Source organism: Oculina patagonica, chromosome 10 (assembly GCF_052425735.1).
Source record: "Oculina patagonica isolate OP01 chromosome 10, crgOcupat, whole genome shotgun sequence".
Lineage (NCBI taxonomy): Eukaryota > Metazoa > Cnidaria > Anthozoa > Scleractinia > Oculinidae > Oculina > Oculina patagonica.
The window spans coordinates 6,315,689-6,329,794 of NC_135767.1; the positions used below are offsets into that span (position 1 = coordinate 6,315,689).

General features: G+C 40.1%; 1 protein-coding gene across 1 annotated transcript; it reads left to right on the forward strand.

Moving 5' to 3' along the window:
* Nucleotides 1-3,975: 3,975 nt before the first annotated feature.
* Nucleotides 3,976-9,627, forward strand: LOC144629280 (uncharacterized). The gene has a single exon (XM_078487494.1). The coding sequence runs from the start codon at nucleotides 4,643-4,645 to the stop codon at nucleotides 7,469-7,471; it is 2,829 nt and encodes a 942-aa protein (XP_078343620.1). The 5' UTR covers nucleotides 3,976-4,642; the 3' UTR covers nucleotides 7,472-9,627.
* The last annotated feature ends 4,479 nt before the right edge of the window (nucleotides 9,628-14,106 follow it).

Genomic DNA, 14,106 nt, shown 5'->3' on the forward strand with positions numbered 1-14,106 from the left:
TATCGGCCAGCGGTTCGCGTACATCCAGGTAGGCACGTGGTATAACAATAACATAGTGAAGCAAGAAAATGAAGGCGGCCCCACCACTTTTTGCGCTTAGAAGAAAAATAATTAAATATTAACAAGAGAGTATTTTCTCTTGATATTAAAATAAAAACAAAGATTTGAAACAAGTTTTCAATATGATAAGATTATTTTCAATTGTCAGCTCCCCTCCCCCCCTCCACTTTTCAACATGCTCCTGCGTTCGGAAGTTTTTTCGCTGGTTTGCACTTCGTCTTTGAGAAATAAAGTATGCAAAAAAACTCAGAATTTAAAGGTTTTTAAAAGTTGATTTTATAATAAAATTAAACGCTAAAAAAGAACGACGTTTCGACCATTCAACGGTCATTCTCAAGTTCGGTGTTAGAAAACATTGAAAAAGAAAGCCGCTCCTAAATCCTGAGTTTTTTTACACACTTTTTTCTCCAAAACGAAGCGCAAACCAGCGAAATAAAGTTCGTAATGATGTTTCTCGTAAAAGGAATTTCACACGCCAAAATTCAGCTATTTTTGTGCACTTTCAAAAATGGGCAAAAAACCAAGTGTCATTCTTGCCGTCGTGACTTCAAATAAAATACTTCAAATGACAACGACAGCGCTTGTGGGTTCCAAAACTGCCCCGAATGTGAAAGTTACCGAGCAACTTGTTGTAGACAGGCCCACACTGGAAAGCGATATTTTACTGCATCCGCCATGAGCTATTAATATACATTAGAGTACCCTAGAGTAATATAATAATAGCCACAGCTATTTGCCTCCCCTAGAGTTTTTTATCTGAACTAATATACCAGCTACTTCAAATTGAACCTCTTCCAGCTCACGTGCTTCCAATATATTCAACTTTCCATAACAGATTTTACTAGAACTGTTTTCGCCTATTTTTTCCAAACACTTAAATGTTGGCCATTGCTTTTTGTTGCAGACAGTCAACACTTTCTGGCAGTGACCAAAGCTCTCCCTTGTAGACCCAGGGGGCGGGTACTTCCATATGTGGGCTATATAGGAATGTGCCGCAGGATGGGGGTATGGTTTGAGGTTGTCAGCCCTTAAGGCGGGGGTAAATGTGAATTTGAGTTAAATTTTAGGAGGTTTAAAGAAAGGAAAGGAGAATGAAAATTGTTTTTGAAGCACCACCAGACAGTTGACCCCCACGCAAGAGCACTCCGGTGTTCGTCTACCAATTTTAAACTTCAAATTCTAATTTTAAAATCCCATTAATTCTTATTTCTCTAAATTTTACTAATCCTTTGAGAAAAATTATCTCCTCCCAAAAAATACCAAAAATCACCCCAAAATTCGCAAAACATAGATTTGTGAAATGAGCAGAGATTTTTTGGGTGCTTGAAACGCTAACGAGATATTCGCATAAACCCACATTAAACGGTCAGATAAACGGTAGAAAAACGGCTTTCACGTGAACCCCTGCCTTAAAATTGTGATCCTTTGATAGAGTTAGCGTTCCTTTAAATTGTGTTTATTAACCGCTTACTGTGCGTAAACGTTTAGCTAAACATAAAATATTTCCAGGTTGTTTTGTTTAAACTGAATTTTCTATCAATCATTTCATGAACAATTTGACTTGAGAAAGGGCCAACATTAACAGACAATACAAAGAACCGGATCCTGGTGGATCTGATCAGCAAATTGTATAAATACGAACAAATAAAATAACTGAAAGGCTGACCGTACGGTAAGCGGATTGAATTAACTTGTGTATTTTTTCTTCCAGAAAAGAAAAAGAAAGAAAAAGATACAAGTTCAATCCGCCTACCGTACGGTCAGCCTTTTAGTTTTTTTTTTATTATTTGTTCGTAATCATTTCATGCAATTCTTCTGGAGCCTTGAAAAAAGGTTCTAACCTTTCGGGCACGCACACTTATCTCCTCAATACGTTACTGGGTTGGGCAGAAATCTCTGCTCCCACGTGCTACAACGAGTATAGTTCCCGTGTTTTTATATCACGTTAAACGCAACTACTTCCGGTGTACAAGGACTTCCGCTGGGAAGCCCGTGACTCCCCGCAGATGTAAGCGTGGAGTAACGTAACAAAGGGTGCGAACTACGAGGGCGCGGCATCGTGCGCGAAAAAGAAATTAAAATATTGTTGCTGAATATTCTCGGAACATCCTTTATTTTGATGCTATTTTCGAATCATATGTCCTATCCCGGACGTTCTGACCGTTTGCAAAGAAACTTAATGTTACCTTGTTTCACGACCTTTCACGGCTGCTTAGATTTCAGCGGATGACATTTCTGAAAAGTACATAGATACCCTTTAAAGGCTGGTTAACCCTTCATTGGCTTTTTATGTCTATTTCAGCTGCTTCCATAGCTGCTAACAGGCTCTCTTGTGGTTTAAAAGACAAACTACTTTTCAGAATCGCATGTACAGAGAAAGAAAGAAAGCTCTAAAATAAAGTTATCAGAAACTTGCTCTGCACAATGCAGTAGCTAATGTACAACAGTTAAGCAGTATTTGACAAACCCGCAAGTAAACGGAAATCGGGGTTTTAATTAAAATTAAACGTATCAAAGAAACAGTTTTGGGTGTGTATCTTTTTAATAAATTTATTTCTTTAGCTTATCGCCTCCCGCTGGGAAATCAATAAATACATACATTTCTCAGTCATAAGCCGTACATTACTTGTTCATTTAAGCGCTTACAAAGTCTTCGTTTTCATCATATTTGCACACCATTAGCAATAAATGATTGACATAAAAACCGCCAAGTGTTGTGGCTTCCTTACAAGGTTGGAATTCGAACGTTTGATCGGCCGAGCACAAAAGACATGGTCAACACACTTTCATGAACAACTTCCGGTATTTGCATCCGGAATTTCCTAGTAAGGACACCCACGCATGGCGATTATAAGTTCTGAGGTTGCATGACTTTCGCTTTAAAATGTCCTGAAAATCGTATACAAAATATTTTATGGTCAGGTTTACGTTTAGTGATCGTGTACAAAATCTAAATTTAGCGTCAATGTTTATTGAATGTTTTTTACGTTCCGTGTCAAAACTAGAGCGGAGTTTTCGATGCGCAGTTTTGTTTTCCAAACTTGGCGAGTTTACGTGATTTTATGCCGAATTTAATTTCGTGTTTCGGTTTGCAACAAAACCGCAAGAGCTGAACATCATTGTGATATTATTAGTCCGCAAACCATTCATTAATCGTACACGAAAATATGATCATATCACGAACTTCTATCAGCCAGTAAATCAAGACTAACTTGTTTCTGTAAACGTTTTAAATAGCAATGATCAACCGTAATTTCTAATTTTGATTTTCATTAATCTACTGATATGCAATATAGGCGCTACGAAAAATCATTCGTGTCGTTTTAAAATGTTGTTGTTGCTGAAGGCTTATCTCGTCACTCCCTCCACTGGGGGAACTATAAAACAGAACACTACTATATAAAGAGCTCTTGACCAAATAAACCACGAATATCGAAGCCCCCTTCCTTGATATCAATATCGTTTTAATATTTGAAACATTCGAATTAATTTCTCTTTTTATCCAGGGTTTAAAAGCTGCCGATCGCTGTACCGATCTGTTTTTACACGAAATCTTTGCTAACTGAGCCTAGATTGTCGCCTAGATTATGGGACAAAAGTTCGGTTTGACGTAAATTTTAGAGGGATTGGTTAATTACGTCACATCCGTCGAGTTTTCGCGCAACTCCGCGGGAAAAATACACCCGAAAACTCTATCCGCTCGTCTGGACGAACAAAAATTCTGGACTGTCTAAGAGGGACAAACTTGAGACTTTGAACACTATACCATACATAGAAAAATAATTAGATTTTCGCGTACACTATTAAAATGTGTGATATGTGCTCATTAGGACAGATCCTCGAGTGATGCTGTCAAAATTGACCAATCACACGCCGTGAAATGGACTAATTTCAAAGGTCAGCGGTGCATGTGCTGCACGCTTCCTGCGATCGAAAAAGGTGTTGTTTTACGGGAAGCAGAAACTTTTCCATCGTCTTCCGAAAGCCAGTATTTACAAACAATTCGCGAGGGAGCGTGAACGAGCACTGGTTACGTTCTGAAGTGGACAGATGCCGTTTAAAAATCGACCACACGGCGAAGATTCTTATCAACTAATTAATGACTGGAAGCTCATTTGTGCATGAATGACACAACGACGTGACACTGATCATTAGAAATCAAATATCCAAGTATTTTGCGAAATTCGACCCTGAAATCTAACACCAATTAAGCGGACGACGAATTCTTTGAACGATTGAAATCACGAAGCTACAGTCTTTGTTTACGGGGCTGCGTTTGTAAAACTCTTTCTGTGGGATCTGAACAGTGGAATACCTTTGCGGAATTGGTGTCTAGCCGTAACTATTCTAGCGGGGAGCGATTTCTTAATTACCGTACCATCGGATTGGGGTCGAAACTTGTTACAGATGTGTACAGCTTGAAGGTGTCAACGCGGTGTGAATTCAAGATTCTTTGTTGAGCTGTTGTGAAACTGGACTGTGGACGAAATTGCGACCAGAATTTGTTAGCTGTTATCCAATCAGTCCAATTGAATGTGAAGTTGACTTTTTACATGTAAATCGCCGAGTGCTCAATTGATCAATGCAGCACATAGGACATACCATGGCATCCCCGATTAAGCGAATCATGAGTTTAAGGGAGACTAAATCAAATAACGTCGACGATTCGTCGCCATCCCAGGCCGTAAATCGAAAGCCGAAATTCCTTAAAATTTTGCGAAGACCTTCGTTTAACCAGGGACGAAAACGAAGCACTGAAGAACAGGAGCGTGTCGCAAACGGAATGGCGGACGATCAACAGAATGCGGTGAAGCCGGTCGTGAAATCGACAAACCAAACACGCGATTTGGACGCGCTTCAACAATACCACAAAGAGCTTCATAGCGCTGTACAGTATTTTATTCTCGTTGTGGACAAATTCAAAAACAACATGGACATTGTAATGGCTAAAATCCCCGATAACACTTCGATTGTGTTGGAATCGGTCATCAATATCGATAATATGCTTGATACTTGTCTCCGGCTTCATAGCAGCAACCGAGACCTAATGCCACACAGAATTACCATTCACAAGCGAGTTGCAGAACTCGTTCGCTGGACCGATCAGCTTTTGGTTCGAGGCAACGTAAAAGGCAATTTAGAAGAAGGCGTGCAATTTGTCAAAGAACTCGAAGCAAGCGTGCAGGAATTAGTCGATTTGGCAATACCGCGGCTTAGGAAACGTCAAGTCAACGACGAAATCAGAAATTCTATTTTCATGTTCGAGGGCAGTAGCGAGAGTATTCAAGTCGGAGAGGAGAATTCTGATTTTGGACATTCATCAAATCGAAGAGATTCTGGAATAAGCGAAGGAAGTCTGATTGATGGTGCGGTTCATGATTCCAACTCATCAAGGGTTTCCCCCTCGACCTCCCGTGATTCAGGTCGTGGTTCTTACAACTACATCCTTGATCAACCTGATACGGCTCATCATAATGGCTATCTGAGTCCACCAGAACCGCCCAGGAGAGGACAACATTCGTACAGGACCACGTCAAGTTACAACCATAGTAATGCTACTATGAAGAACTCTGATTGGTCACTTAGCCAGGCGAGTGACACTTCCAGCTATCGCTCCCTGCCGCAGTCACCTGTCAGTTCGCAGGAAGAATTTACTGGTCATGCTTACCTTTCTGCGGCAAGTTCTGTAGAGGAAAGTTCATTCTTCTCTGCCGACGAGGGTGATCAGATGCCGTCATATGAAGAACCAGATAGTCCCATTATCCAAGCATCCTTTTTAGGATACATAGAGAATCATGAACAATCGGCACCACATAAGAAGACAAAGTCATTCCAAGTGTACATTGAACTTGTTGGAAATTACACTCAGCCTGCTGATGGCATCTTACGTCGACCATCGTCAGCCTATGATGGTTACCAAGAAAATTTTCGAAGGAGCATCGCAACGAACAATTCTCCCACTTCTGCACCAATTCTAAAGAAGGAAATGTTCGCTTTCCGAAATGTAACTGACTCTGAACGTTCTCATTCGCTTCCGACCCTTCAAGGACATACAGGGAGAATCACACATTCAAACCAATCAAATAGCAACCTTGACTGGAACAAGAATGTGCGGGCAGAAATTCAAAGAAAGAAGCTGCTTCCACTGGAAGAGGAGCGAGGGCGGAAGAAAAGTAACGCCAGTAGCAGCTCAAGCAGTTTGAGCGGGACGGAGGAGGAAGACGTCAACACTCCTGCCCTTGACTGTTTGGACGTTTCTAGGTTTCTTGTTTATCGCGACGATGAAGATGGTCATACACTGGTCGGTGGTGCTATTGACGCCCTGATAGTACATGCTAGTGGTTCTACGAAGAAAGACTTGGTTTATTACGAAGCTTTTCTTACTACGTACAGAACGTTCATCTCCTCTAAAGACTTGATTACCAAGCTTCTGTACCGTGAGAGAAGGTTTCGTGAGAAAGGTTGCAAGAAAGCCAGCCAAAATGCTTTCTTTTTGCTTTTGCGTGTTGTTGATGAGCTCACTGGCAAGGTCGAGAGGAGCATCCTGGAGCAGCTAATGAAGGAAGTCTATCGCCTTCTAGTCAATGGGGATATCGTTCTTGGAAAGATTCTTCGTGACAAGATGCTGCCTAAATGTGAGCATTACTACCGGTCACGTACTTCATCAGGGGCTGTTTACCCCACGATTACTTTTGATCCTTCGCTTAAGTACACTGTCCTTGATTTTCATGCAGAGGAGTTAGCAAAGCAGCTGACTTTGATTGACGCCAAGAATTTCCACAACATTGAGATTCCAGAGATCCTTTCGTGGGGCAAGGAGCAGAAGGAAGAGTTGTCACCAAACTTGTGCATTTTCACGGAACATTTCAACAAGGTTTCGTACTGGTGTCGCACGCATGTTCTCTCCTTTGAGAAGCAGAAAGATCGTGAACAAGTGTACGTGAAGTTCCTGAAGATCATGAAGCACTTGCGGCGGTTCAATGACTTTAATTCCTTCTTTGGAATCCTGTCTGCACTGGACTGCTCTGCAGTGCGGAGACTCAACTGGCCAAAGCATCTGCCAGAAAGCTTGTCCGAGTACACATCATTGCTCGACAGCTCCTCGTCATTCAAGGCTTACCGTGACGCCTTGGCAGCTGCGGAGCCTCCATGCATCCCCTATCTTGGACTCATTCTGCAAGATGTCACATTCGTTTACCATGGCAACGCTGATGAGCTGCCTGATGGCAAAGTGAATTTTGTCAAGAGGTGGCAGCTCTTTAACATTGTGGACAATGTGCGTCGATTCAAACTCACTTCTTATGACTTTGAGTGGAATGATCAGATTGCGCAGCTTTTTGCTGGAATGGACAATTTCCTGTCAGAGGAGGACTTGTATGACAGGTCACTCAAATTGAAGCCTCGAGAATGAAGGCACCACATGTAGCCATGACTGAATTTTAGTACAGGTTTGCTAAATCATTACATTTTTATTTCCAAGATGTACTTTTATATTCAAGCAATACATAATATTCATGAAGTTCATATATTAGCTCTTATAGTACTAAGCTTTTCATTGTCAAATTCCACTACAAAATGCTTGATTTGTTTTCTATTTTATCCATATCCCAAAGTCTTGTATAGTTGCATGAAATTATATTTGGGGTGTTAAGTTTTATATAATGATGCAAGATGTAATTTGAAATATTCTGGGAAAATTTTTACACGTCAAATCAATTACATGACACTCTCTGTGGGTTTTGATGATGGAATGTAAAAATTCATGAGAATTATTGCTGCTGATGCAATGACAATCCTGGTAGCTGTAGGCCATAAGATCAGTTTCTTGTTGTGTGCTCATTTCGCTGCCTACAATAGATATGACCCAAATCATTATATGATGACTTAGCAGATAGTGTCTTTGACTGGTTGTTACTTGTGTGCAGAAAATCATCACCAAGTATCCCCAGTCAAAAACAATTTGCAGATTTATGCAGTACTATTTCATCAATGTGCGATTTTACAACTTGAATTGTGAAAGATGAGCATGCAACAAGAGGCATCTCTTTTCTCAAGCCATGCATGTAAGTGACATTGGTGATGCACTTTTTATCGCAATTTTACTGACCGTCAAAGTGCGCAATTTGTTGAAAACCAGTTCCAAAATGAAGCAAGAAAGTACCATAAAGAGTTTCAGTCATTGCAATGCTTGGGTGTTAAATTTAATTATTATTACTTGACACTTATATCTTTGACTATTCCTGGTCACTCTGTACCTATCATATAGGAAAAATAATGTAAGGGTTAAATAATTTTTACTATGGGGTATGTTATTGCATGCGGACATCCAAGCGAGGCTCTATATGGATATGACTGATGTCGGCAACAGTATTTTTGAGACAGAACCATTATCCTAGTGACGGGAGTGATGGTCCACAACAAAATACCAAAAATAGTAACCAGCGACAAAAGTTCAATATTATGGTCACCAAACAGACCCATTCGCAGAAACTTAATGATCACTTGATATGTAGTCTATAACCATTAAGGACCTCGCATTAAGTTGATGTCAATATCATTTGCCGATGTAGAATATTCATAGTAAGTCTTCTAGGAGTAAAGTGTTTATCAATGTATAGATAAGCTTCTTCGATACATTAATATTATTGTATTGTTTTTACGGACTCGAACAGCAATATTATTTATGATGTTGAGGGTCAGAGCTTTTGGCGCTAGAGAACTGTTGCTGCTTCAGTTCACTTGAATATTTACAGCGAAATTAAGTGTAATTTATTTTGTGCAATAAGATTGTGAGCGAGAGTAGGTTTTGCAGTGTTTTTAATTATTAAAAGATGACATATTTTTGTATTTTTTACAAACAAATTTGAAAGGCATAGTCGTTCAGTGTAAAGTTATCACTTCCGATCCGAAACTAATGTTGTTTACAAGGAAAGGGTCTTTCATCCAAATGAAATTATTTTTCTACAAGTAGACTAGAATGCTCAAAATTATTGCTATGTTTGAAATGAATTGATTTTTACCTTGGGTCAAGCTGCTACACAGCAGGAAGCGAGACAATCTTACTTTTCACTGATCTTATCAAAAAGATATTTCAGTATTGCGATAGTCTGATTTTAGCATCCTGAAGTGTTTTCTTACATGTAGTTTTCTTCAAGACTTTGAGAAAAAGACTTAAAAAATTAACGATTTGAAAACTCTGCCACAATATATTGCAAAGATTTGATTGCTTTTATAAATAGTATATCATACTAACCTTTTATAATTCAAAGTGCTAAGTCTGTTTTGCAGATCTAAGTTATTTTTATGATTCAAAAGTTACAATAACTAGGTCACAACAGGAAACATTTTAAGAATAGATAAGATGATGGGCTTCTGATAAGATATAGAGCTGTATTGCTTCTCTTCTTAAATGTAATCAGTTTTTAAGATCTTACAAAGGAAGTTTTAAGAAGCCTCCCATTCACTTTAATTAAATTTGTAAATAATTTACATTTGTCAGACTTTGTAATAAATAATTACTGCCAAACAAAAACCTTTTTATATATTAAAATTGTGAAGTATTGACAATGTGTTGTTTTGTTCTATGGGATTAGGGATTTAGAAAAGATGTGGTTCCTATTTGCTGGGATCTGTAACATAGATTAGCTAAAGAATGTCGGTTTTAGAACACAGATACACGTTTTAATGATCTGTTGGCCATGATGGTTATCAGAAAATACTGAGATTTATCTCATGGCACATGAAAAATTTGAAACATCTAATAACTCCTCATAAGTGAATTGGTATTTATATGCTTGGCTTAATTTAGAAGGAATATTTATTAGCACTGTAAAAAAAATCAAGGCTTGATTTAAAGTGTTTATTGTTATTTCGATTGCAAAACGACTTTAAATGGAGAGTTGTTTGGGGTCGTTTACTCTTAAACTGGATTTTTAGGGATTACTGGGCAATGCGCTTACTAATCCAGCTTTGTAGTTTGATTCTTATTATCTTTACTGCAATGTTCAAATCGTTGTAAATCCTTTTTGTTAATGAGCTATTTTCTTCTAGTAGAAATCTTATAATGGAATAACCCAAATGAGATAATTTTAAAGCATCTGTCTCACTTCAAGTCAATTGGACGTGCTAACTAATTTGCAGTTTGAAACTTGCCACTCAAATTTGCAATAGCGTGAACTATGAGGGCAATTCATAACATTTTGAGAGGTGATTGCGGTTTTTAACGTACACTGTATGTTTAAATTGTTCACCAAAATGAAGGAACAAACATTCTGTGATATATAGCAGAAATTTCAGACTTGATTTTAAGGTAGAAAATCCTGTTACAAGAACAGAACCTGATGTAGGATGAACGAAACGAATTTGCATTGTTTTAATATTTTTCAAAACAGAAATTTTAAGTTTTTAGAAAATTTGCAATTTGAATTAATCGAGTTAAACTGTTGACAGACATTCGGTTAACTTTTGCATGATGCGAAGTTATTTTGTTACACTGCTTAGAACTAAAATTATTATTGAACACGATCTTGCTAAAAATACCATCAAAGCATTTTCATAATTGTCATTCAAGGTCAGCACGAGTCACTAAAAACATTTAGATTTCTGTTCAAGCAAACGGCAACATTTTGTAAAATGTTGTTGTGAAATCTGTCAGGAAGCCTTCTTTGACAGCAAAAAGACACCTCAAAAGTTTCGTCTTTCGCGGAAAAACTTGTTTTGTGGCGTTAGATTAAAATATAGCATGCATTGATGCTTGGATTCATAACCCAAAAATTTAAAACATGTTAGTTGATTGAAAAGATACTTGAGAAAAATACGCACGGAATGATAATTAATGCTCCTTTGGGAAAACCCATTTTATTGCGAAATTTTCCCCGTGTAGGAGTGGGGTTGGGAAGCAATTACCCGTATCGCGATCATTCAAGGTCACGGGAGCGTGAAGAAGCGAATAGAACATTGCGCGCGACAGTTAGACACGCACTGTAAATTGCGCGCAACTTTTTTAATTTTTACGTTGCCTAAATGGGGAACGGTAGTTTGATCAAGTATCCAAGAAGAACTCAGGGCGGAGAAAAGTCGGGAAAAGCAACAGATAGCCATATTTGGGTTTAATGTCGAAGAGCCAAAATGCAGGATTTGGCCTAGACTTGCCACAAGTCGACTCTTTTGAGCGACGAAGTCGCGAGAGGCAAGCGACGCAATCGCAAGGTGTGGCCAGGCAGATGCTGTGTCCCGCACAGTATGATTCTGTGTCACGCACAGTATGATTCTGTGTCACGCACAGTATAATTCTGTGTCACGCACAGTATAATTTTGTGTCACGCACAGTATGATTCTGTGTCACGCTCAGTGCTTCTGAGGACGTGTCACAACTGCTGCGCGTAAGTTGCAGAATTTGAAGTAGAAAGCAAGACGTGCAAAGTTCTGCACAAGAGTTTCAGGGCGGCGCGCAATATAAAATAGATAGTCTTGCTTGTCACTGTCTCGTTTGGGTTTATGGTCGGAAAGCCAAAATGCAGGATACAACCGATGCTGTGTCACACCATTGCGCACAATAAACTGAGGACATTGAAACTGTTGCGCAAATAAAATTGCATCAAACAATAACGTTTCTAGCCAAATTATGACAAGTGACAAAAAGGCTTAGAATGACTGATTAAACAGGAACACCAAAAATTTAGCTAGTAACTGCATCAGTTGCAGAATTTAAAGTAGAACTTCTACAACACGCACAAAGCCGTTCCGTGCAACAGTTTCAGGGGCGGATCTAGGGGGAGGGTGTAGGGGGTGCGCACCCCCCCCTGGAATGACCTGCGGCTTTCTAATACAACTGGTATTCTGCAAAAAAAGATCAGTTGCGCCATTCCTAAGTGGTGCACACCCTGCTAAAAAAATCCTGGATCCGTCCTCGTTTCATGGACTGCGCGCAGCATTCCAATTGCGAAATTAAACCTGAGATTTCATGTAAACAAGGAATTCTTCTTCTGTATAAGTAATGGTGTTCTGTCTCGCATGGAGTGTTCCACTCTTTTACAGATTATCCTTATGGCTTTGCTATGAAGCGAGGAGTAGGGGTGTAAATTGCGGATGTTAGCCTTACTGGGCCTTAGGGTGTTCTGGACGCGCGAAGAAATACATAAAGAAACGCCGTCATATTGATGAAAACATTTAATAGAAATGTCTTTATTGTCCTTAGTTCTTACTTGTCTTGACGGACACCTGTCCCCCCACACACACACCTGGTGCTGGTCCCGTCTCTGGCTTTTTCAGTCATTTTACTGCAACTATAAAACTCCCTATAAAACGGACACCTCTCTAAGACGGTCAGTTGGAGCCGGTCCCGAAGGTTTCCGTTTAAGACAGAGTTGACTGTATTTTAGAATAAAAATTTTTATCTTTATTTCACCCAGACTGGTTTCCATCAAGAGCTGCCTCGTCCCCAGGCGCCGATCGGCCGGATGGTTCTAGGCGGGAAAACAGGCAGCGCGGGGGTTGATGGTTAGGTTAGTCCCACAACGTCAAGCGAACCGTGCGTGGAAGTACACCCCACCCCACCCCGACTTTCCGGAAAATCAAAGGCCATGCTGCTATTAAAGATCTGTCACGACTAACCCAGTTTTTAAAATATTTGCAACGAATACCCAAGATTAAATTAATGCAACCGACGCTCGATTCTCCTCTATGAACGCTTTGTGTAGTAATTGGGAAAGTAATTATTGTGTCGGGTTCCAATGCGCGTCTCCGTGATGTAACGGCACACTTGTAAATGATAGTATATGAAGAGTGCAATGCAAGACATGACAAAGATACTAGTTGAGGCTGTGAGGAGAATCAATGAGTCGCCCACATCAGATGTGACTTGATGATCGACTGTGTTTGTTAAGTTCTTTAGTAGTATTCTCATCGTAAAGTAGTATTAAACCTTCCTTTCCAAGAAATGCGTGCTCTCATTTGGCTTGGACCTGATTAGAATCTCTCGAGGGGAAATAGACCTGTGAAACGATGTTGTTTTTGTAAACGTATTAGTCGAGAAATAAAAAAAAAACTACTGATGGAAATTTAAAGTAGTGTACAAAGCGTACTTACTGCTGGCTTGAAGAAGAAAGACCAAGATAAATCTTCACAGTGTCATTCCATGATGGGACTTGTTTAATTAAAGAGATATTACAGCGCGCAGTGACTTGAGTTCTAAAAGGAAAGGATTTTTTTTACCCTCAGGATGTAAACAAAGATCTTTTATTTCCATCCATGCTGAGAATGAGGTCACGCGCAAACCAGAAGAAGCGCGCGTAACGCGTGACGGAAGCGTGCGTGATTCACGCTTCGCCATCGCTGTTAAAACACTACTCCTCCACCTTGAAATGGACACTGTCACGGGGATTTTAATACTTTTCGGTAAAAATGGTCTTCTCGTACATGAAATGCCTTCAAGATGAAGATATAAAGTAAATTGTTGTTAAAGGGAGAAGGGAGCCTTAATAATGCCTCCTTAAGCAGGAAGAAGAGAGAGCCTGGGAACAAGGTTGGGAGACGGTTCGGACGAGTAAGGAAGCGCAGGGAGGGAGAATAATTCTATATAAATGTATTCTCCTTTAGTTCCTTTGCAGCGTAATTTTGTGGCGTCAAGTCAGGGGGAGGAAGCGTTACGTGACACCCCAAACAAAGGGAGAGGGGAAGCGCCCGCGTGAGGGGAGGAGTTGGGGGGGGGGGGCCTCCCCTAACAATTTCCCATATTGAGGCATCCTTTCCATGGCTGGAGGCCCTTGGGACGGGCGGGGAAGGGAAAGGACGGGGAGCGGGTGAGAAAAGGGGCAACTCGAAGCTTCTTTTCCATCCTCCCTAAGTGCCTCTACGAAGGCCAGGGAAGTCCAGGGGACGGTCCTGCCAATGACCACACTTATGAAATGCTATTGGCCATGCAGGCGTGTTATTCGCTTGCCACATATTCTAGAGTGATACATAGGTGACTGCACCCCAAACATTGAACACGGAGGGATGCTTCCTGCCTGACATATTATGTGGAGTTCTTTAAGCCTGGTTCTCATA

What these genes read in the sequence shown, in the direction of transcription:
- LOC144629280 (XM_078487494.1), top strand. Translation starts at nt 4,643, where the DNA reads ATGCAGCACATAGGACATACCATGGCATCCCCGATTAAGCGAATCATG.